This window comes from Nomascus leucogenys, chromosome 15 (genome assembly GCF_006542625.1).
Source record: "Nomascus leucogenys isolate Asia chromosome 15, Asia_NLE_v1, whole genome shotgun sequence".
NCBI classification, from domain to species: Eukaryota; Metazoa; Chordata; class Mammalia; order Primates; family Hylobatidae; genus Nomascus; species Nomascus leucogenys.
In genome coordinates this window covers 44886834-44914451 of record NC_044395.1, presented here as the reverse complement: position 1 = coordinate 44914451, position 27618 = coordinate 44886834, and the positions used below count along the sequence as shown (strand labels likewise).

Here is a 27618-nt window from a genome sequence, read left to right as displayed (position 1 = left end):
TAATATTGATTTCTAATTTAATTCCACTGAGGTCAGAGAACATACTGAGAATTTACTGAGACATGTTTTATGGCCCAGAATATGGTCTCTCTAGTATATATTCTATATGCACTTGAAAAGAATGTATATTCTGTTTTTGGTTGGAGTATTCTATAAATGTCAATTAGGTCAAATTAGTTAATAGTGTTATGAAAGTCTTATATACTTACTGATTTACTATCTAATTATATTGTTAAAATTTTGTTTCAGCAGTCAATTATCTCATGAAGCTACTTACATAATAAAAATCTCATGATAAAGCTATTATTTTACATGTTTTATTATTTTTAAAGTATTTCATTTCATAAAATAAGGTGAATAAAAAATAAGGTGTTTCAGGCATGAAGGTAAATTTGGTCCCTTTAACTCTATCTTGGCTGAAAGTCAAAGTTCCGATGAGGTTTTAAGGCTGGCAATACTTTTCAATCTTCCTTGAATGATAATATATTACTATTTGAAAAAGATGTTTCTCATTTATTCCCAAGATTGCATATGTTCTCTTGGGTTTTTTCCAATTATTTATAGTTTCAGAATCTGGGACATATTTTCTAAGCATCTGGTTAATAATGTTTCTCTAAGAAAGATTCAAGAGATCCTTGAGGAAATAAAATATTCTTGTAAAGGTCAAGAAAATTATATGAAATGTCAAAACAAATTTGGAAAACTGTCATCTCTATAATTAACATTACCTTAAAATGTAAATGATTTATTAAACAAGATGTATTAGGTAAAACAATTGTCTGACTTTTGGGGAACTTTTTTTTTTTTTTTTGAGACAGAGTCTTGCTCTGTCACCAGGCTGGGGTGCAGTGGCGTGATCTCGGCTCACTGCAACCTCTGCCTCCTGGGTTCAAGCAATTCTCCTGCCTCAGCCTCCCAAGTAGCTGGGACTACAGGCACGCGCCACCACGCCCAGCTAATTTTTGTATTTTTAGTAGAGATGGGGTTTCACCATGTTGGCCAGGATGGTCTCTATCTCTTGACCTCACGATCCGCCCACCTCGGCCTCCCAAAGTGCTGGGATTACAGGTGTGAGCCACCGCGCCTGGCCAGGAACTTTTAATTTTGGCATAATTGCAAATGTATAGCAAATCTGCAACGGTAATGCAAAAAATCCCTGTATATCTCTTGCTCAGATTTTTAAATTGTTTTCATTTTATGCATTTGATTTTTTAGAATACACTTTCAGACTTGATGTTGAAGAAGGAGTGGGAATCCCCCAAATACCTGTACAACCCATTGGATATAATGATGCAGAAATATTATTACGGTATAGTTTTCTTGTTGGATATGAGATTAAGATATTTTGCACTAGGTGTCTATTTTCTCATTGAAAACCAATATGGCATTCTTATGTTAAACACGTAGTTTTATAACTAAATAACTCCTGAAATAGGAATAACAGAGTATACTATCTTTTCATTTCATAAAAGTAGTCATTTTAGTGACTAAGAAATAAAAATCAAATATCGCTGTGTTTGCTACAAATGAAATTCTCAAATACAAAGCTATGTCCTAAGATAATTCTGATTTGAGATTTTTCAAGCAATTGAATTTTCATAGGTATTCATTAGATATTTATATTCAACGTCTAGGATAAGAATATGACAATGCCCCCCACTTACTAGAGGTATGACCTTGGATCAGTTGCTTAAACTTTCTCCGGCTCAGTTTCTTTATTTGTAAGATGAGTCTAGTAACTGTTTCTCCTTGATAGGGTTATTATGAGATCATATGTGTAAAATACTTAGCACCGTATTTAGAATACAGTAAACAATTATTGTATTCTATAACCGATATTTCTTTACATATCCCCCAACTCCCATTTTTAAATGCCTGTATGAGTATTACAACTTGATAATTGTGGGTGCCTACTATGTAATCAGCAGCTTTTTTACAAATACATTTCTTCTCCTTAATGCAGTCATTAATTTCCTATATTTAGGATATCTTGGATTCAGTAAGTCCCCACATAAATAATTAAGGTCAAAAATAAGGAGATAGACTTCCCATTTGCCATCACGACTTTATTTTTTCTCTTTGCTCTCATCACTAACATATTATGTACTTTACTTACTGATTTCAGTATGGCTCTCTCGCTAGGAAATGAGCTCCACAAAGGGCGGGCTTTTTGACAGTACCTGGCACTTAGTAAAGGACAAATATTTGTTATATATATGAATGAAATACTGTCATCAAACTTTAAAATTTCTCCTTAGAAATTGTGGTAGCCTTTTTCTGTCACTTTCATTTTATTTTGTCAGCTACTTGGGAGGAATCGCTCTACCAGATAAGAGTTGGAAGGGAGCCCTTAATGTGAGTTATAGTATCGGACCTGGCTTTACAGGGAGTGATTCTTTCAGGTAATTTTGCATTACTTTAATAGTCTGAAAAAGTTTTATATTTTTAATGGAAACATGTCAAGATAACTGTTCTGCTAGGGATATTTTGCTTATCTCTTTTTCTCTTTCTAAACAACCATTTTACATTACTTAAGAAGTACTTACAAATGAAATTTTGAAATATTTCACTAGTAACATCACAATATTAGTTTCATAGAATCTCAAAAATTAATATATTTGAATATCGGTTTAACATTTCAAAGATTTTTCAAAATTCTCTCTTCAACTATTTTTTAAAATAGTTTTTCAAATAACTTTAAAAATGATATACATGTGAAAAACTAGGTGAAGGTGCTGGGCGCGGTGGCTCACACCTGGAATCCCAGCATTTGGGAGGCCGAGGCAAGCGGATCACCTGAGGTTGGGAGTTCAAGACCAGCCTGGCCAACATGGAGAAACCCCATTTCTACTAAAAATACAAAAATTAGCCAGGCATGGTGGTGCATGCCTGTAATCCCAGCTACTTGGGAGGCTGAGGCAGGAGAATCGCTTGAACCCAGGAGGCGGAGGTTGTAGTGAGCCGAGATCGTGCCATTGCACTTGAGCCTGGGCAACAAGACTGAAACTCCATCTAAAAAAAAAAAAAAAACTAGGTGAAGTGAAGGGAGAAGTAAAGATGAAGAGAGAAGGGGGCCAACATTTATAGATCACTTACTGTGTGGGTTAAATGAGTTTAAATGGATAAATCACATAGCTACTATAAGACTATAAGGCTCAATAGAATTAATGTTACAATTATTATTGTTAATAATACATGATAACACTCTTCTAGAAGAGATGCGATAAAAAATTGTGTGTTTATTGAGCGTAGTCTTACAGAAAGAGTAAAAGTTTACCACTGGGTCAAGGGAGGCAAGAAATGCCAGCTAGAGAAATCAGCTTGTACAGAGTAGTTGAGCAGCATGGCATGATCAGAACTTCAAGAAGTTTGATTTGCCTGAAATGTGATGGGAGAGAGAAATGTAATGCTGATAAATCAGAGTGCATATAGCTGTTTTTATTAAACCAAAATTATTAAATCATTCTTCTTTGCTAACAATTTACCCTTAACTACGTGAGTTTGGACTCTCAGAATATTTTTTAGTTTCTGTAGGATTTCTTGTATTACAGAAATTTTAAAGTATTAGAAGTTCAATTTCCTTGTTTTATAATAAGTTTATAAATGTTTGATTTATATGTGTTTATAATTAAATCCAAACAGTGCTCTTTTAATTTAAGAGACTTTATTATCTAATTTGTGTATGCCCTCCAGAGAAAGGAAAATGTAATTTACTCAATGAAACGTAAAGCCCTTTCTGATTTACAAACATAAACATACAGACAGAGAAAACATATAACTTCAGTTCTACAATTTTAGTCACAATTAAAGAGTAAACTCAAAAACATAAACATTCCTAGGTCTAGATATAAAATAGCCGTGCTCATTCACTGTGAGCATAGAATTCTCTATTGGTTAGAACTCAAGAGTGGACAAATAAACAACAACAAAACTAAAAACTAGATTCTCTCATGTCTCACCTCACAGAGATCTTGAAAATCCATTAATCCATTTACAGATATTATCAAATGACAAGACATAAAGGCCAACTCCAAATCATTGCTGCTACCAATGAGGAATAATTTAATCTGCCCTAAGCAAAGCAGAAACATAAAACACAACATCAGTAGAGAAAAAATAAAGCTAGAGATACAGAGTATCAGCAAAGTTAAATTTCTACTGTTGTTTAGAAGTTACATGTGAGAGCCAAAAGAAGATACGAAGAATTGGTTTAAGCTGCCCATACCTGGTTCTGCAAAGTGAATCCATTTTACCTCAAAGTGGAACCTCCAAAAATCTTCCACAGTGAGGAAAGGAACACAAACCTTCGCTAGACAGATTGTGCATTTCAGTGGATTTGAATTATTTGCATTACTATCATTTTTCTACAAGTTAACTTCTCTTTATAGGGCTGTAAAACAGTCTAGTTAAGGACACTGACAGGTAAAGTGGACCATAATGGATGAACAGAAATTTTTCCCAATTTTTCTTTACAGGATTATATTCATTTATTTCATGAATATTTCTTGAGCATTTCCTATGCCCTGGGAACCATTCTGGGTTCTGGGGATTCAGCAGTGAACAAAGTAGACAAAAATCTCCTCCCTGTGGAGCCTGCATTCTAGAGTTCAGTTTATTCGAAACGTGATGAGTTTGAAGTAATAATAGGACAAATAAATATTCTTCTGGAGCTCAAAAACACTAAAAATGAGAAAGACGTAGGTTTAAAGATGTAGATGTGCTTCTTTGAGAATCTTAGCAGATAGCCTATGTTTTTGTTTAGACTAATATCAATTTTTTCCATTCCCTATATGTTGCATTTTTCCTTACTTAATTTTCTTCTTTTAATGACACAATACGGATGAATTTGGGTTTCTTACTCATCATATATCTAAGGCTCATATTTTTAGAAACACACGCTAAACAATATTTCGGCTTTTTTGCTATTAATTTTCATCTGTCGGTAGCAAAAAGAAATCATTTACTTAATGCCTTAAAATGAAAAAAAAACTCATTGATTAGTTTTCCTCTGAGGTACTTTTAGTTGAATATTGCAAATGGATTAAATATCAGAAGCACAGTATACTTTTGGTGGGGGTGAGGGAAGCCAGAATTTGTTCTTAACAATATGCAAGTTTCGGGTGCTTATTCATTCTTCCATTAAAAAACGATCACAAACTAGAAACAACGGACGTCTCCCTACCTTTAGAATAAAAGATGATTAATTTTGTTCCCTTGGGGAAAAGTAGCATTTTTCCATGTCATCTTGGATTCATAAAATGTGAGTGATAACTTTTTTTTTTCTGTCTGGCTGAGTTTGATTGTATTTTCCCTTGTCTTCTAATTTGGTTGATTGTAACTCATGAATGAATATTTAAAAGCCTGACCCAAATCAGAATCAACAATCATGGCCTAGAAACATTTCATTACGTAGTTGTGCATTTTAGCAGGAGCTTCCCAAATTCTTATTTAACAACAGAATTTTTTATGTTTTTTATAGGTGGCACTAAGCCAGCTCTTAAACTTACATGTCATTTCCATAATCATGAAGAAAATTTTTGAACCTAGGATTTAATATAAATATAAATAGATACATTTAAATAATATGCTTATGCTTTTTTCTTTATTATGTAATGGGCTCTCTTCTTTGTTTTCATAATTAACTGGGGTATATTTTTACATTTTAGAATAAATATGACATTTTGAATAATAGAATATTTTGAATTTTAAATAAATAACAATTTAGCTATGAGAAAATAATATAAAATAGATAGCTTTTAAAATTTGACTTCAAGGTGCATGCTTAGGTGCTTAGAAGTAAATTGGCATAATGTCTGTACCTTACTTGCAAATGCTTCAACAGTGTTAACAATTATTGAATTTAGCTGGTAGAGATATGAAAATCCATTATGCTATTGCACAGCTTTTCATAATAAAACACTATTATGAAGATAGTTTTTTATAATGAAACACTGTACAAAAACATAATTTGCTGTACTAAGTAATTTATTCCTTTTAAAATTCTAGGAAGGTTAGAATGCATGTTCATAACATCAATAAAATTACAAGGATTTACAATGTAATTGGAACTATCAGAGGATCTGTGGAACCTGGTGAGTCACGTAATTTTTTAAAACATTTTGTTTTTAGAAAAATGAAAGAGTAAGTAAAGATAAATCGTAGTCAACAATTGATTTGGGGTTTTTGGCTGATTTGAAACTACTAAATTTTGAAGAAAACTGTACAAGTCTAAAAGAAGATTTTACTTTACAGTGTTTCTTGTCTTCTACAGAGGAAACTCAAGCAAGAGGATGTTTTTTAAAAACATAAATTACAAATATTTATAATGTATTCAAAGTTGTAGGTTTTTTGAACGTATTATTTTCCAGACAGGTATGTTATTCTGGGAGGTCACCGGGACTCCTGGGTATTTGGAGCTATTGATCCAACCAGTGGGGTTGCTGTTTTGCAAGAAATTGCCCGGAGTTTTGGAAAACTGATGAGTAAAGGTAAACAACCTTTCTTTCCTGGCTGATGACAAAAAGTGACTTACTGAATTTTCTTTTATTTTTTAGGAAGTTGTACCTAACCATGTGTATTAACAATTCTTACAGGCTGGAGACCTAGAAGAACTATCATTTTTGCCAGCTGGGATGCAGAAGAATTTGGACTTCTGGGTTCCACAGAATGGGCTGAGGTAAATAAGAAAAAGAAGGTTCTTATTATTTTTTTGGTCAACAGGAAACAAATATGTATGCATCTCAGGATGATCAAAAATATATTCCATTACCTAACATGGTTTTCATTTGGAGAACGACTCAAGACAATTTAAGAAATAGTTTGTTTTTACTTTCACATCAGTTTGGCAATAACCTTTTATTACTAGACTGCAAACAGATTTATTGTCTCATCAAAATATTTTCGTTGCCATTTGTATTTGTTTTATAAAAAATAAGAAAAATCAGTAAGCTCAGAAAATAATCAAAATTAACAAGATGTTTTTGATAAGATAATTTACTTATCTAAAAACTGATACAGATGCTTAGAGCTAATTTTCAAGTTTCTGAAGTTTCTTTAGAGTTCTTCCATCGGAGAAAATATAAGATGTTCTATTAAGATGGCCACATTTTGACTATATTTTCACATTTACAGATTCCGTTTAAAATGGCAACCATAAGTATACTTTAGCATTTACAACAGAGATGTGCTTCATTGTTAAGTATAAAGTGGTAATTCTGTAAATTGAATTACTTTAAAAAATTGACCTGCTTTACAATTTCATAGGTGGGGTTTTTCTTCTTCACATATGATTGTCATTTGTCATTGACTCTTAATTATTTATATTTAAGTGTCTCTCCTAGGGCCCTTTTCTTCCAACTTCTTCCTTTAGTCTCTCTGTCAAGTAATCTCTAAGTTCTTAAATGTAAAAGGTAAGCACATACTTTTTTTAACTTTTATTTTAAGTTCAGGGTACAAGTGCAGGTATGTTACATAGGAAACTGTGTCGTGGGGGTTTGCCACGCTGTTCAACTACTCTGTACAAGCTGATTTCTCTAGTTGGCATTTCCTGCCTGCCTTGACCCAGTGGTAAACTTTTACTCTTTCTGTAAGACTAAGCTCAGTAAACACACAATTTGTGATCACATCTTTTCTAGAAGAGTGTTGTCATGTATTAATAACAATAATAATTGTAATAATGTTTCTATTGAGCTTTATAGTAGCTTATGTGATTTACCCATTTTAACTCATTTAATCCACACAGTAAGTGATCAATAAATGTTGGCTCCCTTCTCTCTTCATCTTTACCCCTCCCTTAACTTCACCTAGTTTTTCACATGTATATCATTTTGAAAGTTATTTGAAAAACTATTTTAAAAACTAGGTGAAGAGAGAATTTTGAAAAACCTGGTTTGAAATGTTAAACCTATAACTCAAATGTAGTAATTTTTGAGACTCTATGAAACTAATATTGCGATATTACTAGTTAAAGATTATTTCATCACCCAGGTATGAAGACCAGTACCCATTAATTATTTTTCCTGACCCTTTCCCTTCTCCTATCTTCCACCCTTTGAAAGTCCCCAGTGTGTGTTGTTCACCTCTATGTGTCCATGGGTTCTCATCATTTAGCTCCCACTTATAAGTGAGAACATGTGATATTTATTTTTCTGTTTCAGCATTAGCTTGCCAAGGATAATGGTCTTCAGCTCCATCCATGTCCCTGCAAAGGACATAGTCTCATTCTTTTTTACGACTGTGTAGTATTCCAAAGTGTACATGTACCACATTTTCTTTATTAAGTCTGTCATTGATGGATATCTGGGTTGAATTCATGTCTTTGCTATTATGAATAGTGCTGCAATGAACATATGTGTGTATGTGTCTTTATAATAGAATGATATATTCCTTTGGTTATATACCCAGTAATGGGATTGCTGGGTCTAGTAGTATTTCTAAGTAGGTGTACTACATAAGTACTTACCTTCCCTCCTCCATCTGCTATTTATCATTTATAAGTCCAGATTTTATAGAGCTGTTTTAAAATATGGTGTACCTGTCTTGCCATTGTGTTTAGTTTTAAAAATGCTTTCCTCCTAACTCATTTTCTCTTACATTAGTTTAAAGTACTATAATAGGAATAATATGAAGTAAACAAATATAGAGGGGGTAAAAATCCCACTCACAGTTACTTGTCTGGTATCACTTATCCTTTGTTGATTACATTTACACTGCGACTTGTTATTTTCACATTGGTATTATTAATATGCATTTTGAAACTATAACATTAATTTGATGAATCAAATTTTATTAGTTCAGGTCATTATCTTTTTTTCCCCCTGCCCCTGTGGTGGGTGAGGTCATTTGCTTTTAGAAACATGTGATTTAGAAACATGTGATTTCTTGTGATACATGTATAAACACATATAAACACATGCATCTGTTTTTTAAATTTCAGCAGCTGAACATAAAGAAATCTAATATATAAAATAATAAAAATGTTTTGCATTAATTTATAAACATGTGCATTAAGAGGCAATTTCAATATACTTTCCAGTTTTGTGCCAGGTTCTTGATTATATTCAGTAGCATGCTTACCTTCTTTAAATACACATAAGGAATCTTCTTTATTTTCACTATAAATCTGTTATAATGGAAACTCAGATTTTATATTTCTCTGTAATGGAGTCAACTATCACCTGGCCTATGCAGGCAAGTGCAAAGAGGTGACAGTTTTTATTTGTGCCATAACCACACACAGCTTTAAATGTTTTTACTATAACATATTTTAGAAAGCTAACAAGCTAGAAAGAGAGGTGAAGGGCTCTCTCAGCATGTTGCTCTCTGTGTGTAAGTGCGTTAGTCTTGCTTTGCTTTATCTTTCTTGAATCTGTGTCTCTGTGTGTGTGTGTGTGCGCATGTGTGAGAGACAGAGTGAAAGAGTCTTGTTTTTGTCCTAATGTATGCCTCCTCTCTAATTTTTTGTCTTCTTTATTGTTTCACTTCATATACATAGTAAATATAAACAAATAGAAATTTTATATTTCTCACTTTTGAAATGATAAATTTACTTGGGTATCCACTCTATAAATGGATCTCAAACTTCAATGTATGTAAGAGTCAATTGCCAGTTATATCTATTAGAAAATACAGATTGGCTGGGCGCGGTGGCTCACGCCTGTAATCCCAGCACTTTGGGAGGCCGAGGCGGGCGGATCCCGAGGTCAGGAGATCGAGACCATTCTGGCTAACATGGTGAAACCCCGTCTCTACTAAAAATACAAAAAACTAGCCAGGCGCGGTGGCGGGTGCCTATAGTCCCAGCTACTGGGGAGGCTGGGGCAGGAGAATGGCGTGAACCTGGGAGGCGGAGCTTGCAGTGAGCGGAGACAGTGCCACTGCACTGTGGCCTGGGCGAAAGAGCAAGATTCTGTCTCCAAAAAAAATACAGATTTCCGGCCTCGCACGGTGGCTCATGCCTGTAATCTCAGCACTTTGGGAGGCTGAGACAGGTGGATCACCTGAGGTCAGGAGTTCGAGACCAGCCTGGCCAACCTGGTGAAACCCTGTGTCTACTAAAAATACAAAAATTAGCCAGGCATCGTGGTGAGAGGTGACAGCATGCTGGCAGCCGTCTCTCCCTCTCGGCGCCTCCTCAGCCTTGGTGCCCACTCTGGCCACGCTTGAGGAGCCCTTCAGCCTGCCACTGCACTGTGGGAGCCCCTTTCTGGGCTGGCCAAGGCCGGAGCCGGCTCCCTCAGCTTGCCCAGAGGTGTGGAGGGAGAGGCGCCGGTGGGAACCAGGGCTGCGCCCGGCGCTTGCGGGCCAGCGTGAGTTCCGGGTGGGTGTGGGCTCGGTGGGCCTGCACTCGGAGCCGCCGCCGGCCTGCACTCGGAGCCGCCGCCAGCCTGCAAGCCCTGGGCAGTAAGGGGCTTAGCGCCTGGGCCAGCAGCTGCTGTGCTCAATTTCTTGCTGGGCCTTAGCTGCCTCCCCGTGGGGCAGGGCTTGGGACCTGCAGCCCACCATGCCTGAGCCTGCCCCTCTGCCCCCTCCCTGCCACCGCCGTGGCGGGCTCCTGCAGGGCTGGAGCCTCCCGAGGAGCACGGATCCCTGCTCCACTGCGCCGGGTCCCATCGATCGCCCAAGGGCTGAGGAGTGCGCGTGCACGTCGCAGGACTGGCAGGCAGCTCTGCCTGCGGCCTGGGTGTGGGATCCACTGGGTGAAGCCAGCCGGGCTCCTGAGTCTGGTGGGGACTTGGAGAATCTTTATGTCTAGCTAAGGGATTGTAAATACACCCGTCAGCACTCTGTATCTAGCTCAAGGTTTGTAAACACACCAATCAGCACCCTGTGTCTAGCTCAGGATTTGTGAACGCACCAATCGGCACTCTGTATCTAGTTAATCTGGTGGGGACTTGGAGAACCTTTATGTCTTGCCAAGGGATTGTAAATACACCAATCAGCACTCTGTATCTAGCTCAAGGTTTGTAAACCCACCAATCAGCACCCTGTGTCTAGCTCAGGGTTTGTGAATGCACCAATCCACACTCTGTATCTAGCTAATCTAGTGGGGAGGTGGAGAACTTTTGTGTGTAGCTCAGGGATTGTACACGCACCAATCAGCACCCTGTCAAAACGGACCAATCAGCTCTCTGTAAAACAGACCAATCAGCTCTCTGTAAAATGGACCAATCAGCAGGATGTGGGTGGGGCCAGATAAGAGAATAAAAGGCTGCCTGAGCGAGCAGTGGTAACCCGCTCCAGTCGTCTTCAGCAGCGTGGAAGCTTTGTTTTTTGCAATAAATGTTGTTGCTGCTCACTCTTTGGGTTCACGCTGCGTTTATGAGCTGTAACACTCCCTGCCAAGGTCTGCGGCTTCGCTTGTGAAGCTAGCGAGACCACGAACCCACTGGGAGCAACGAACAACTCCAGACGAGTCGCCTTAAGAGCTATAACACTCCCCGCGAAGGTCTGCAGCTTGACTCCTAAGCTAGCGAGACCACGAACCCAGCAGAAGGAAGAAACTCCGAACACATACGAACATCAGAAGGAATAAACTCCGGTCATGCCGCCTTTAACAACTGTAACACTAACCGCGAGGGTCCGCGGCTTCATTCTTGAAGTCAGTGAGACGAACCCACCAATTGTGGACACAGTGGCACACACCTGTAATCCCGGGTATGCCCGAGGCTGAGGCAAGAGAATTGTTTGAACCTGGGAGGCAGTGGTTGCAGTGAGCTCAGATCGTGCCGCTGTGCTCCAGCCTGGGCAATAGAGTGAGTCTCTGTCTCTAAAATAAAATGATAAAGTACAGATTTCCAGGCCTCACTTTAGCCTCACTGTAAGTTCTGATTCAGTAGATCTAGGGCAGGGCCCTAGGATATGGGAGCCACATCCCTGCATAGTCTGATGCAGGGAATTGAGGAATCACACTTTGAAAATACTTTTTTTTTCTTAGGGCTCTCTGCTATTGCTATAAACAGTAGCTGTTGCTTCATAGTATCCTTAATTCTTATATTAATTGCATAATTGTTGTTGTTAACCAACTGGTTTTCTGCATTTTCTCAGAAATTAGGGTCACAGATGGACCTAGCTATTTAATTCTGAAAGATACTTGTAAACTGCTTTTCCACAAAATTAATTTGCTTATTTTGTTTACATTTTCACAACTGTAAGTAATGTGAATTAAGTAACAACTTTGCTTCAACTACAGGAGAATGTCAAAATACTCCAGGAGAGAAGCATTGCTTATATCAACTCAGATTCATCTATAGAAGGTAAGTTTTATTTCGATTTGAAGTAAAATTTTCAGAAAGGAAATTTCATTTCAAGTAACTTTTATTTATTGTTGAGTAGAATACCATCTATTAAGACTATAAATTCTAACTTGTTAAGCGCCTCAGATATCCCCTTCCTATGAGATGCCTCAGTAATACCTTTTTCATTTTGCCACAGAGAAAATAATTAGGATTGGTATGAATTGATATGATTCATAACTAAGCTATTGCTTTTAATTTCTTTCATATATTTACTATTTGTTTATATTAAATTACTACTTAAAACTCTAGTATTAACCACATATTTTCTCGATGAAGATATTAATGGAATTTGGCTGAAACAGTTCAGAAGAAAGGTTTTACAGAATATTCTGTGCAGAAATATTTCCTGTATTTGTTGTAACAAATTTGAAGTAAGTGTACTCACTCCTTTTGAACTACAAACTCCCATTGAATCTGGCTCAGGATCACCTGAGCCCAGGAGTGTAAGCCATAGAGAGACCCTGACTCTTGAAGAAAAACTGATCTGGATTGTCTAGGCCAACAGGACATGATTTCTGATTAGCACTACTATGGAGACAGTATGATTCAGAAAATGAAGAGATTTGTGTCTCTAGGCTTTCACTGCATTGTGATTATTTCTAAATAAATGTTAGAACATAATAATTACTGATGTGGCTTTGTCTAATATCTTGATATATACTATTGCATAGAATGAAACAAGTAAAAAGTTAATGCTACAGACTTACCACTTACTTTGCCAAAGTGCCCCTAAGAAATGCTGCCGTAAGAATGAGCCTTATAATCACTGTGAGAGCTGCTGCCTTAGCAACCAAAGTCCACCAAGACCTTCTTCTATTCAAAATATTTGGTGCAGCCTCTCTCACTCCTGAAGAACTATTTCCACCCTGTTTTATTCTTTGGGAATAAAATCTTTGATTTGAAGATCATTATATCTTGTTTAAAATTAGAAAACAAAGAATTAAACATAAATGGGATTTCATTTAGAAGTATGAAATAATACTCTGTCTCTTATTTATTTTTCAGGCAATTATACTCTCAGAGTTGACTGTACTCCCCTTCTTTACCAATTAGTGTATAAACTGACAAAAGAGGTATATAAGGAAATGTGTCTTCATATGTTTTCTTTTGAATGGATAAATGAATAACATGTGTTCCCCTCTAAATTAATGGTACTTATTTTTAAGCTGGTGAGAGAACATAATAGAATCAGGTAAACAAGTCAAAACAAAATCTTTAATATGCCATTTACCTATATGACATAACTAAGAAGATATTATCACCAGCTTCTTTGTTCTAGTAATATTCTTATTAATAGTTGTGTCAATAGTTGTAACATGTATTTATCTGGAAGAGGTATTTGATATAGCAGAAAGAACACTGAGCTGGAATAGAAAGGCATACGGTTCAAAAACTGTCTTAGCTACCCATTCATTCATTCAACAAATATTCATTGAGTGATCACTATATGTCAGGCTCTATAAAATGAATTATAGCAGCAATAGTGATAAAGGGACAAGGTCACTGAATTCGAAGACTTTGTAATCTAGAGAGGACACAGATTGGTAAATGAGGAATTAGAATTCACTAGAATATTTGATACCACAGTTATGGAATAGAGAATATTAAATCCTGGGGTGGCTGGGGGAAGTTGAGGAGCATAAGAGGAGGTTTGCAGAGTCACTGATGTTTGGACTGTCAAATGAAGGGATGTAGAAGTAAGGGAGAGGGCATTCTAAGCAGAGGACACACTATCTAAAAAAGATGTGGAGGTATAAAATAACATATTTCCTGATCTGAAGGTAGCTCAGCATGGCCAAGCCAAAGGCGTTGGGAAAGATGGTAAGAAATGAGGCATAACAAATGGGCCAAGGAGTTCAGAAATCTGTTATGGAGAAATCATTAAAGAATTTCTAACAAGGTTGTTCATTGTTTTATGTCATGGTAGTGAATACATTAAGTAGTTGCAAGTCTAAAGGCAAAATGGAAATAATTCTGCAGGCTTCCTAATCTCCCAGTAATTTATAAAAACTAAATGAGTTATAGATATTTTAAAAACTCTAAAATCTAAAGGACTCTGAATCTCTAAAACTTAAATAATCTACTCATTTAATATCTGTGGGCTGGGCGCGGTGGCTCACACTTGTAATCCCAGCACTTTGGGAGGCCGAGGCGGGCAGATCACGAGGTCAGGAGATCGAGACCACGGTGAAACCCCATCTCTACTAAAAATACAAAAAATTAGCCGGGCGTGGTGGCGGGCACCTGTAGTCCCAGCTACTCGGAGAGGCTGAGGCAGGAGAATGGCGTGAACCTGGGAGGCGGAGCTTGAAGTGAGCCGAGATTGCGCCACTGCACTCCAGCCTGGGCGACAGAGCGAGACTCAAAAAAAAAAAGAATCCAAACATCATTTAAATAGTTCCTTGCCAAGGAATTTACCTGTGGAAATGTTTGCTTCAATGTCAGCCTTAGATAAAAATATGAAGTAGATATCACTTCTCTCTGGGTACTATTAATATTTCCTCCCTTAATCTTACCCCTCTCTTTTTACTGTTCATGTCTTTAAAAACTAGTTTTCCAAATGAAACTTCTCTCATTTTCCTCATCACAATGCTCTCACCATCTTGGGTAGCTGATGTCTTTGATCCTTTCATTGGAATGTTCCATAAAAGCATCTTATCTAAAAGTAAGCTGAAAAGAAAATCTTTAGTGAGAGAACCCTTTTTGGAACAGGAATTTATAATTTGTGCTGTCCTAGAGAGATGATCCCTGGCGATCGTGTCAGGAATGATAAGAATCTGTTGGTTGATAAGGGAGAAGTTGATGTCTATGCCCCTTTGTACAAAGATAAATTCTTATCTATGGGCATACTAAGACCCAGTAGACAAAGGAGACTTGTTTTTACTCTCCTGTAAACTGGTTATTACAATTTTATTAATCCCTAGTGTGTGTTAGCACAAATAGTCAAGCCATATTGGTGATGTCAGGATAGTGTAGGGGTGAGAGACAAGGCTGAGCTTGGAGAGAAGGGCAGCTGCCAGATGGAGCAAGAAATGGGGCAAAGTGTTGCTAAATAAGAGGAGGGCTATCAATTCTGACAATGCATATAGCTGAGGTAAGACTGATCTAGCCGAGTATGGTGGCACATGCCTATAGTTCCAGCTGAGGCAGTAGGATCACCTGAGCCCAGGAGTGTAAGCCATAGAAATCCTGACAAAAAAAAAGAAAAAAGAAAAAAGAAAAAGAAAGAAAACTGATCTGGATTTTCTAGGCCAATGGGACATGATTTCTGATTAGCACTACTATGGAGACAGTATGATTCAGGAAATGAAGAGGATTTTACTGGGAATTCAATCCAAGCAGGATGTAGGAACTGGAACAGAACCTCTCTCAACCACCGTTAATTGGCAGGAGCAGAGTAGAGAGTAGAACCCAGTCAGCTGGCTAGAAATGAGCAGAACATCTCTGCAGCTGCCTCATGTTGGTGAGGAAGGGTGTGGAGTGCCAAGACTATTTCTAAGCTGTGGACCCTCTATGCAGTCATAAAGTATCATCTCATTCATACTAAGCTAAGGGCAAGTGACCACTTCCCAGCCCTACCATTACTCTATGGATGGGAGCGGATTCACCACTGTTACCTTCTACTTGAAGGCTGATGAGGGCTTGTGTTATCAGTAAACACAACACATTTGTGCCTCTAAATAAGTGGGATGAGATTGAAACAGGGAAATTGTTCAAAAACGTGCCAATATCCACCATCTTTATTAGATGCTCTTAAATTTAATTACCATTTTCTCAGAAAGGCCTTACCTGGAGACATATCTGTCTCTCATCCCCACATCTCTTTATAGCACTTTGATATTTTCTTTTAAACTGCTGATCATAATTTTGTGTTACAAAATTTGTTTGGTGTGTGTATCCCCAATTAGATTTCATTGTGAGGTCCAAGAGGGTAGAGACTATGTCTCTGTTTCCGCATCTCTTTTCTGAGTTCAGTGCTTAGTAAATATCTATAGAAAAGTTTTTAAGAATAGTGGCACAGAAGTTAGAATAACAAACTCTGTGTAAAGGCCAGAGAGAAAATATCAGATGTTTATGTTCAGAAAGGTACCATTATCCCCATTTTTACAGGTGAGAAAACTAAGGTTCAAAGAAGGGAACCAATACACCAAGTTATAATGCTTTCACAGTTACTGAAGTAGGGTCTGCCTTGGGTCTATTTTTGAGCAAATCACGGTTATAAACAAACAAGCAAACAAAATGTAGTCAATATGTGTAGCAGTCTAGATTTAAAATAGACCAATTTGACTCCACAGTCCACAATGTTTTCACCACATGGCTCTGCTCTTCTTAGAGTGTCAAAAGACAAGGCAAGTATAAGTTTGTAAATGTACTTTTAATGAAAGGAATAAAAATGTATACACACACACGCAAACACACGAGCTCTTAAAATTCCCAAGTAGAAATCTGAGGTTATGTAGAGTTTTTTTAAAAATCCATAAAATTTTAACTTTGTTTAAACATAATAAGACTGTCTAAAAGAATAGTCCCAGCACTAACCCCTGCCTGCCCTGCAAAACCAAGACTTATTGGTTAAGAAGCTGAGCTTGAAATTATGTCACCTCTATTGTTCTGAGACCTCTTTATAGGTCTTATTAGGCAAAAATAATTTACAAAAGCAAATGTTGTATCTGAAGTTTTCTCCAGTGTCTTCCCACTAAAAGAAATCTAAGCTGCCAAACATTAAAATGGCATTTGTAAAGATTTTAAGTTCTATGTAAAAGTTTACCCAAATAAGCAGGAAATTACATCTTAGGTACATGGCAAATTACCAACACAGGTAGGCATCATGAATAAAAAATAATTTGGGCTAGATTTATTTCTTGCCATTTGCAAAAATATAATTTTTCTATAAATAAGCATATATATACGCGTGTATAAATATATGTATGTACATATGTCATTAAAAGTAGAAGCTGATGACAAATAATATATAGTTTTATTTTGGCATAAATGTAATTGCTTCTACCCCTAATTTCCAGTATTTGATTTCTCTTTCTAGATCCCCAGCCCTGATGATGGGTTTGAGGGTAAATCACTGTATGAAAGCTGGTTGGAAAAAGACCCTTCACCTGAAAATAAAAATTTGCCTAGGTAAGTTACTGGTATGCACCTTTCCTACCATAGAATAAATTATGAATTCCCCTCTGCCTCTTGTTTCTCCAAGCATGAAATTCTCAAGTGTCTCATCAGTAATTTGAGTCAAGAAAAGATAATAAAGAATTCCTGGCCGAGCACAGTAGTTCATGCCTATAATCCCAGCATTTTGGGAGGCCAAGGTGGGTGGATCACCTGAGGTCAGGCATTCAAGACCAGCCTGGCCAACATGGCGAAACCCTGTCTCTACTAAAAATACAAAATTAGCCGGTCGTGGTAGCGGGCGCTTGTAATCCCAGTCACTCAGGAGGCTGAGGCAGGATAATTGCTTGAACCTGGGAGGCAGACGTTGCAGTGAGCCGAGATCGTGCCATTGCATTCCAACCTGGGCAACAAGAGTGAAACTCCATCTCAAAAAAAAAAAAAAAAAAGAATTCTTCTATCCAGTTTTGTTTTGCTGATTAGCCAGCACATGAAGTCTTTCAGCCTATATTAGGGCACAAATCTAGTTTTGCAAATTTTTAGCCAAAATGGTTGCACTACATTATTAGCCATTAGTTGGCATTCTTGCTTAAAATTTCATTTAGGTATGTATCAGATGTATTAATATATAACTTCAGATGATAATGATGAAAAGACAAATGCTAGATTATTTGCTTGTAAATTTGTTAAGGAACATTATCAATACCCACCGAATTATATCTTTACCTGTGATTTAGAATTTATATAAATATTATTTTATTTTTTATGTCATCTCATTCATGCTGCAGCAGCTTTCTTAAATTTATTTTATATTTGTTTTTATTTTTTTTCTAAACATTATGTAATAAGTATATATTTGTTTTCTACTGTAGTGCCATTTCTAATACAGGCTGAGCATTCTTAACTCAAAAATCTGAAATCTGAAGTGCTCCAAAATCCAAAACTTTTTGAGCACTAACATGACGTCACGAGTGGAAAATTCCACACATTATAGCACTTAACACAAACTTTGTTTCATGCACAAAATTATTTAAAATATTATAAAATTAAGTTCAGGCTATGTATATAAGATATATATATGAAACATAAATGAATTTTATGTTTAGACTTGGGCCCCATCCCCAAGATATCTCATTGCATATATGTAAATATTCATAGTCGGAAAAAAATCTGAAGTCCAAAATACTTCTGGTCCCAAGCATTTCATATGGGAAACTCAACGTGTACAAGCAAATAATAGTAACAGTTTATAGCTTTATTCCTCATTTCAAATCAGTCTTGTGAAAGTTTGAATGTGGGTCCATTATAGAAGTTTCACATGCCAATTCAACAAAAATAGTAAAATACAAAAATGATTTCTAAAACATTGAAGAGGTCAGTCTCAAAAACATATCTACTAACCTAATAGTTTGGAAATAAACAGTTATGTTATTAATGAACATGCAATTTTATATTCTGCTTTCATGTCTTACTGTTATTTTACTAAAAATTTTCATGTCTTCTTATTTATGTATATGCATATATATGTGATAGATCAACAGAAGTTTCCTAATCTTATGCAAAGAAATAAATTATAATTAGATGTATTTCTAAAATGAAATAAGGCACATTTATATTCTTCGTGATTTTATTTATTTATTTTTATTTATTTATTTATTTTTTAAGATGGAGTCTCACTCTGTTGCCCAGGCTGGAGTGCAGTGGTGTGATCTCAGCTCACTGCAAGCTCCGCTTCCTGGGTTCACGCCATTCTCCTGCCTCAGCCTCCTGAGTAGCTGGGACTACAGGCGCCCAGCTAATTTGTGTGTGTGTGTGTGTGTGTGTGTGTGTGTGTTTTTAGTAGAGACGGGGTTTCACCGTGGTCTCGATCTCCTGACCTCGTGATCCGCCCGCCTTGGCCTCCCAAAGTGCTGGGATTACAGGCGTGAGCCACTGCGCCCAGCCTCTTTGTGATTTTAAAAGTAGATTTTTTCATGGCAATTTTCTTACTAGATGATAGTTCTCTGAGGGTAGAGCCCACGTCTTCATTGTTTTCCCCTCTAAACAAAAATGTAAATGCTGAAAATATGATGAAGAGCATCATCACAAGATGTAGTCTTTGGTGGCACGGTCCAATTCTTGTTATAGGTTGGTGCAAAAGTATTTGAAGTTTTTACGATTATTCTTAATTTTCAGCATTACTTTTAATTTTACAGCAATTTTCCTGCAGATTATGGGAAAATGTCTTGAGGGTGGTTGACCTTTTTTAAATTCTTATAAATGTTATATATAATTCCTTGCTATTCTTGGGGCAGGATTCCTTGTCTCATCTATTTAACTTTGTATCATTTACTTGTTTATGTGTGTGTGTGTGGATTACATTCTACATCTAGAATCAATAAGCTGGGATCTGGAAGTGACTTTGAAGCTTATTTTCAGAGACTTGGAATTGCTTCAGGCAGAGCCCGTTACACTAAGAATAAGGTAAGCCATTTTATCATTTTGAATATATGACATTTCACCTACAGTCCTTTGGCGAAGAATGTCACTAAGTTGTTTGGCACCAGACACCTGGTGGATGTGGCCTGGGAAGAGTTCCCGGGGATAGAGATAGACTGCATGTCACTTTCCAGAGGGACGAGGAAGTAATTTGAGTAATTTTGTGAAAATTTTATTGTTAGGGTTAATCAACTAAATGGTAATTCACAGAGTAATGCCAGACACTTAGATGGTTATCAGTACTAAGTAGTTCACATCCTTTTCCTGATTTGTCAGAAAACTCTCATTCTCTAGACTAGTCTTGCAGGCTCTGATGTACTTTTCATGAGGATAAATGCAGTTAGAGAACATATTTTGGTCAACAGGAGCATTAGGGTAAGATTCATTATTGTCGGTAGCTCCTCTTCATATTGCCACTTCTGCCTGTCACCTGAGTCAAGGGCTCTTGGTTGGGAAATAAAGCAAGTTTCTCTTTTAATTTCATCCCCTTTTCTGTTCTGCACTGACTGGTTTGCACTACTGTTACACAGACATCCTGATGATATGCAAGTACTTGAATATAACCAATATATACCATCTTTGCTCATCAATGTTATAAATTATTTCATAAACCAAATTGAAGATTACAGTAGCAGACACAGATTTGTCATAGATTTTAATCAATCTTCAAATCATAATTACAGTACACCTAAGTACAGTACCAATTGCTTGCCCATTATATGTATATCACTTGCAAATGTGACTATTCAGAATACAACAAAGAACAAAGAAATAAAAGCAACTCCAGAGTAACCCAAAATAGATAAACTCAGAATGCTTACATTCATTACAATTAATACATAAAAGATGTGTTTTAACTCTTTTTCGAGGCCTGTTCACTTTTATATTCTGTCTTCTGTAATTTGATCAAAGTTATCTGGTTTCTAAGACCACTTTAGATTAGAAGCAGATAATTAGATAGAAGGAGAAGGACTGATAAGGGGATTGCTTTTTAATGATACTAACAGCAGTAAGAACGATAGCCATACAAGATGGCAAATGGTAAAAACTAAAATTAGAATAGGCAGACCGAAGAAACTAAAAGAATATTTATACAGGATACTACTGTGTAATAATTCATATTCATAATGGTACCTTAATTATGTAATAAAGCTTAAATGACATTTAGATATACACTGCTTGAGAAGGAAGGGAAGTTACTTAAATAAATCATCCTTAAGCTGTATACTTAGCTGCTCAGAACCTTTTTATTTTACCAATCAATTGATAGATAACTTTGAACTATGCTGAGGTGCAATTTGAATATGTATTCCCTAATTTTAGTTATCGAAGATACAAGGAGAATGTTCAAGGTGTAGCATTTTGAATGAAGATTACATAAATTATAAAACAAATAATGAGAACATTTTTAAAACCAGTGAATATTTGGCTATAGTGTTTTCGTTATTAGCATTTTGCCTCATTGTAGTAAAACTCAGGGTGTTATATGGTTGTATTTTTTCTTTTTCTTGGTTTTTTGTTTGTTTGTTTGTTTTGTTGTCGTTGTGTTTTTTTTTTTTTTTGTATTTTTATTTAGAGACAGGGTTTCTCCATATTGCCCAGGCTGGTCTTGAACTCCTGAGCTCAGGCAATCCATCTGCCTTGGCCTCCCAAAGTGCTAGGATTACAGGTGTGAGCCACCATGCCTAGCTGGTTGTATTTTTTCTATAGTTATTTTTATGCTTACATAGAAATATTATAACTTGAATATTTAATGTTTATACTTGCCTCCATTTTTTTTCAGAAAACAGATAAGTACAGCAGCTACCCAGTGTACCACACAATTTATGAGACATTTGAATTGGTAGAGAAATTTTATGACCCCACATTTAAAAAACAACTTTGTGTGGCTCAATTACGAGGAGCACTGGTATATGAGCTTGTGGATTCTAAAATCATTCCTTTCAATATTCAAGACTATGCAGAAGCTTTGAAAAACTATGCAGCAAGTATCTATAATCTATCTAAGAAACATGACCAACAATTGAAAGACCATGGAGTATCATTTGGTAAGAAATAGTTGGGCAGATATTTTACAGTCTTTAAGTTAGAGCTTTAAGATATTATCTCCTATGATGATCAATGGATATTGTTTCATCCTAGAATACATATTTGCCTTACTTATTTTGACTTCTACACAAAAACTTTAAACAAATACCTATTAAATAATCTGATTTAATCTGGCATGTATAGAATGAATCCATTATGGCTGAGTTATTACCACAAACATTGGGATGGTAAACATTTTTCCTGTATTACGGCCTTTAAAAACATTTTTACTGGCCGGGTGCAGTGGCTCACGCCTGTAATCCCAGCACTTTGGGAGGCTGAGGCGTGCAGATCACGAGGTCAGGAGATCGAGACCATTCTGGCTAAGACAGTGAAACCCCTTCTCTACTGAAAATACAAACAAGTAGCCGGGCATGGTGGTGGGCGCCTGTAGTCTCAGCTACTCGGGAGGCTGAGGCAGGAGAATAGTGTGAATCCGGGAGGGAGAGCTTGCAGTGAGCTGAGATTGCGCCACTGCACTCCAGCCTGGGCAACAGAGCAGGACTCCTTCTCAAAAAAAAAAAAAAAATTTACTGTTATAGAAACAATATTAGAAAAATGTAATATTATTTGTAAAAGATTGAGAAAGCCACAAGTTCTATTTCATATGTATTTTTAATTATTGTCAACAAAATGATTATTACTGCATATATCTTTTAGTGTTTGTCTATATGAAACATTTTTTCCATGGTTATAAGTATTCTTTCCTTTTATTAATGACTGTTTAGTGGTTGCTCTTCTGCACTGTGCATCTCCTATACAGCAAGGATGAATCATAATGTAGTGTATGTAGTAGCATTGAGGATTGAGTTTGGAAGCAGTTTGCCTGGTTCAGATACTAGCTTTACCATTTCTTCGTTGTGTGACCTTGGGAAAGTTACTTCTCTATGTGTTAGCTTTCATATAATTAAAAGATAAAAAAGGACATATCATGATTCAAAGATCATTGTGGAGATTCAGTTTGGTAATATATAGAAGCTGTGGTGGGTGGCACTTAGTGCTCATTAAATATTACCTATTATTACTGTTTTATTACAAACATTGTCTTTTATTATTCTAAGGGCACATATTTTTAGTATATACCCAAATTATCAAATATGCACTGAGTTTCTACTGTGTACCAAGTACTATGTTATTACCTGGGAGATATAAGTGTGTATAAGGCATGGTCATAGTCCTAAGAAAGCTTAAAGTCTCATGTGGGGAAGAAGGCAATATACAGATAATAGGTTACTATGGGGCTATGTTGAGAGTACTATAAAAACACAGAAAATGGGTGTGGAATAGTAACGACTTCTGAATATTATTATATAAAGGATTAGTAATCTTTACATAATATTATATACAGGATTAGTAATAACAGCAAATGCTATGGTCTAGAAAAAAATGAAGCAAATAAAATGTGTTTATATCAATACAATTGGAGTATCTCTGCAATGATGGGGGAAATAAGGAGAGATAAAACCAGAGAAATAAGCAGAGCCTACAGCAAAATGGACATTGGTAGCTCTGTGGCTATTCAGCATCTAGTTGTCTTCCTAAATACCCTGATTTCCTTTTGGTGAATGATATCAGTTTTTATAAGTCAGGGTCCAATTAAGAGACAGAAACCACACAGAGTGGAAGGGCTGTCTTTAGACAAGGTTAATTCCTCCACCTACTTACCTTCTTAGAGGCCTGGTTTGATCTGTTAATGCCTTTCCCTGTCATATTTTCAAAAATCACCATTACTATTGGTGACTATCCATTAGATTAATTATTCTTATAGCTTTTCTATTTCAAAAACAACATTTCTTCTTCCTGATGTGTCCCACTTTCTTCACAATCAAAGTACTTCATTTAGTGCCAGGCAAAAACAGTTCCTGAGAAAATGTATTAGTGTAGGAATGAAAGTATAATTGATGAATGAATGAATGAATACATAATCTACACTCCCAGTCTATAGTTTTTTACTCTCACTAGCCAATCCACTGTGCTGTCTTATGTCCTTCCTACTCTAGTAAAACTGCTCTTGCAAAAGTCGTCATTGACATGTGTCACTAAATCCCAGGACATGTTTCAGTTATCTATCTTGACTTCTGTCCTGCATTTGAAACTTAACATTCTGTTTTCAACATTCTTTTCTCATAGTTTCTATTCCATCTATTATTACATTATTCGGTTTGAACATGGCTTAAAAACAACAATTAAAACTTAAGGAAAATCTAGGACTAAAATCTAGGACTAAAATCTGGGACTAAGAAGGTTTTTAAAAATACTGAATATACTTATACTGAACGTACCACTTACTAGTGAAAGCATTTAGAGCTCAGGATTTCTATTAGGTCAAACCTAATAGAAATTAGGTAATAGAAATAGAAGTAGAAATTCTTTCCATTAGGTGTGACCTAATAGAAATCCTGAGCTATAAGTGCTTTATCTATAAAATGAATATCGTATCTCCTGATTTGCTTGCACCACAGGATTGATGCAAGCAACAAATCAATAATGTATGTTTAAAGTCCTGTGTAGAAAATATGGAAAATAATAAATACATTGTTGTAATAAAAATATACAGTCACCGCTCTATATTGGTGAGTTCTGCATCCACGTATTCAACCAACTGCAAACCAAAAATATTCAGAAAAAAAAAACCCACTAAGTTTCAAAAAAGCAAAACTTGAGTATGAATTTGTTGTGCTCTGAGCACTACATTGAATCCACATGAAGTTATATATAGGCATTGTATTAGGCATTATAAGTAATCTATTGATGACTTAAAGTATAGGGGAGGATGTGTGTAGGTAACAGGCAAATACTATGCCATTTTATATAAGGGAGTTGCTTCCATGGAATATGGTTATCTGCAGGGGATCCTGGTACCCAGGCCTCACTGATACCGAGGTATGACTGTACTGAGAACCTAATCACTTTCCTCAGAAGCATTGTGAATTAAAGAAGAGTTTGACCAGATCAAATCTGATCCTCTTTCTCAGTGTCTGGTTATATCAGTTTGTCACAGGTTGCCTGTTGAACAAGATCTTAAATGCACTATTTGAAAACAAGAATTGGTATTTTTTTTGCCCTGTAATAATTACAGAATCATATGTTATGCGTAGCTGTATCCAGTGTCTAGCATACAGTTGTCCCAATGAATGAATGAATGAATAAAAAAATGAATTCTGGGTTTCTGGTAAACTATGGATTAAGGAATTATTTGTGTCCTAGATTTTTGAAAGTCATTTCCTTTAAGAAACAATTTTACCATTTTTTGTTTTCATACAATATTACTTTGCTATATTTTCTACTAATTTTCATGGATCCGCAAGAAGACTCAGTAGAAAAATGGCTTCGACATCTATGTGGTCATATCAATCTGGAATGGGGAGGGTGGGAAAGCGAACCTCTGAAATATGAGCTAATTTCTCTTCTGCTTTTCTATTTTTAAAAAAGACTCCTTATTTTCTGCTGTGAAAAACTTCTCAGAGGCTGCTTCAGATTTTCATAAACGACTTACACAAGTTGATCTTAACAAGTAAGTTTCAAATCCCTACTTTAAAAAAAAAAACAATCTGGTTACTAGAATGAACTGTTTTCACTCATATTAGCATTAACCTCTAAATCACTGCTATTCAAATTATAGTCAGCAAATCAGCAATAGCAGTAGTACCTGGGAACTTGTTAGAAAGGCAAAATATCAGACCCCAACCAAGACACGCTGAATTAGAATTCTGCATTTTAACTACCACCCCCATCCCGCCCTTCAATGATTTATACTAACAATAAAGTTTGGGGAGTACTGCTCCAAATGGTAGACTAAAAACTCATCCCAAAGAGACAAGGGCCAAAGGGACCTGTCATTAGGAGTTTGCATGATGAAAATTCTGACTATAGCTGTAAATTCATAGCTTTATGAGTTCAAGTGCATTTGTAATATATTTTACTAGTTCTTTGTTCAGTGCTCCTGTGTACCAGTTTAGAAATTCTTTTTTCATGGATAATTTTTTTGCATTTTATTTAATTTCTTGCCACTTTCAGATTGAAAATAGTTTCAAAGTATATTCAAAGTAAATACCATGTAACAAGCATAAATTTAGCCACATATGTGTCCATGTCACATTTATTTTTTCAGATGTAATCAGAATGAACTTTGCTACTTCCCATATTGGAAGAAAGCTATTATCAGTAGTTTTAAGGGACCTCATTCTCCTTTGGATTGTAGGGGAGCCCAGGGAACTTCTTCAGCTCCCCAAAGGGATAGTCTGAGTGTGAAAAGGGATTCCCTATCCATTATGTGCATCTATGTCTTACCCTCCTTACAGACTTCTGAAACCTTTGTTCACTCTTTGTTGTCCAGCCTGTATCTGCTCCTTTCTTCTGCAGTAGAACTGAATGACTTATCAGGAATAACTTGATAGCTCACTTTGTCTACCTTTCCAGGAGGCCTGGCTATCCTTCTAGAAAGAAGTATAGAATGTCTCTGAGTCCTTTTTGATTGGTGTGTGATCTAAAAAAATATAACAAATGATTTCCCATTAGGTCTCTCTGCTGACTGTAAATATTAGAAAGATGACTCTGCTGTTGTTTGTAGCTCACCATGTAAAGCATTACTGTGTAAATATTCATTTTGTTAAAAATTGATCAATTTTAGAAATATATTTTCCCAAGCCTTGTTTTTATTTAATATTATTTTGAAGCACGATTCTGTGGTGTGGGTTATAATTATGTATATGTTCTTCTCGAAGTCCCATTGCACTGAGAATGATGAATGATCAATTGATGCTCCTGGAAAGAGCATTCATCGATCCTCTTGGTTTACCAGGAAAGCTGTTCTATAGGTAAGGAAACAACAGGCGCCAAATACATCACCGTGACCAAAACCAGCATACGTAAAGTTGGCTTTAAACTAATGCCATTAGATGGGTGAAAGGCAAATATGTACACTCTAGGGAATTTGGGTAAGATTGTACATTTAATAATAGTATAATACATATTAGAAAAATAATTGTACATTTAATAATAGTATAATACACATTAGAAAAATAAATTTCATATTGTTTATTGCTTTGCTGTGAGTGAAAATGGTAAAGGCTAGTTGAAAAAGAACTAACAAAATCTTCAAACTGCAGAATCTTAAGGGGAATTTTAGAGCTCATCTAGTTCAACCTTCTACATGAATCCTTTTTATAGAATCTCAGATAAATAGTTATCCAGTCTCAGAATCTTTTAGTGATGAGAAGCTTACTACTTCATGAGGAAGCCCATTTCACTTTATGAAAGGTCTAATTATTAGAAAGTTTTCTTCATTAAGATTTAACATCTATTTTCCTGTAATATTTTTCTCTTTGAGTTTGTTCTCTTAAAGTCAAATAAAATAAGTCTAGCTTGATTTCTGTATAATATTTTAGGTTTTTGAGATGGTTCTCAACGATGGTTAGATTTCATTTTTCGGCTTTATGATGGTGCAAAGGCAATACACATTAAGTAGAAACCATACTTCAAGTACCCATGCAACCACTCTGGTTTTCATATTCAGTGTAGTACTCAATAAATTACATGAGATATTCAACACTTCATTATAGAATAGGCTTTGCGTTAGATAATTTTGCCCAACTATAGGCTAATGTAAGTGTTCTGAGCACATTTAAGGTAGGCTAGG

General features: G+C 36.1%; 1 protein-coding gene across 1 annotated transcript in view; it reads left to right on the top strand.

Moving 5' to 3' along the window:
* Nucleotides 1–27618, top strand: part of NAALAD2 (N-acetylated alpha-linked acidic dipeptidase 2) — a 57073-nt gene that overhangs the window by 21827 nt on the left and 7628 nt on the right. The window contains exons 7-18 of the mRNA XM_030828881.1: nucleotides 1216–1309; nucleotides 2304–2402; nucleotides 6007–6092; nucleotides 6369–6488; nucleotides 6594–6676; nucleotides 12191–12254; nucleotides 13302–13369; nucleotides 17338–17429; nucleotides 19787–19877; nucleotides 21676–21940; nucleotides 25413–25494; nucleotides 26705–26797. Of these exons, the coding sequence (XP_030684741.1) occupies nucleotides 1216–1309; nucleotides 2304–2402; nucleotides 6007–6092; nucleotides 6369–6488; nucleotides 6594–6676; nucleotides 12191–12254; nucleotides 13302–13369; nucleotides 17338–17429; nucleotides 19787–19877; nucleotides 21676–21940; nucleotides 25413–25494; nucleotides 26705–26797 (1237 nt within the window). The remainder of the gene's footprint in view (nucleotides 1–1215; nucleotides 1310–2303; nucleotides 2403–6006; nucleotides 6093–6368; nucleotides 6489–6593; nucleotides 6677–12190; nucleotides 12255–13301; nucleotides 13370–17337; nucleotides 17430–19786; nucleotides 19878–21675; nucleotides 21941–25412; nucleotides 25495–26704; nucleotides 26798–27618) is intronic.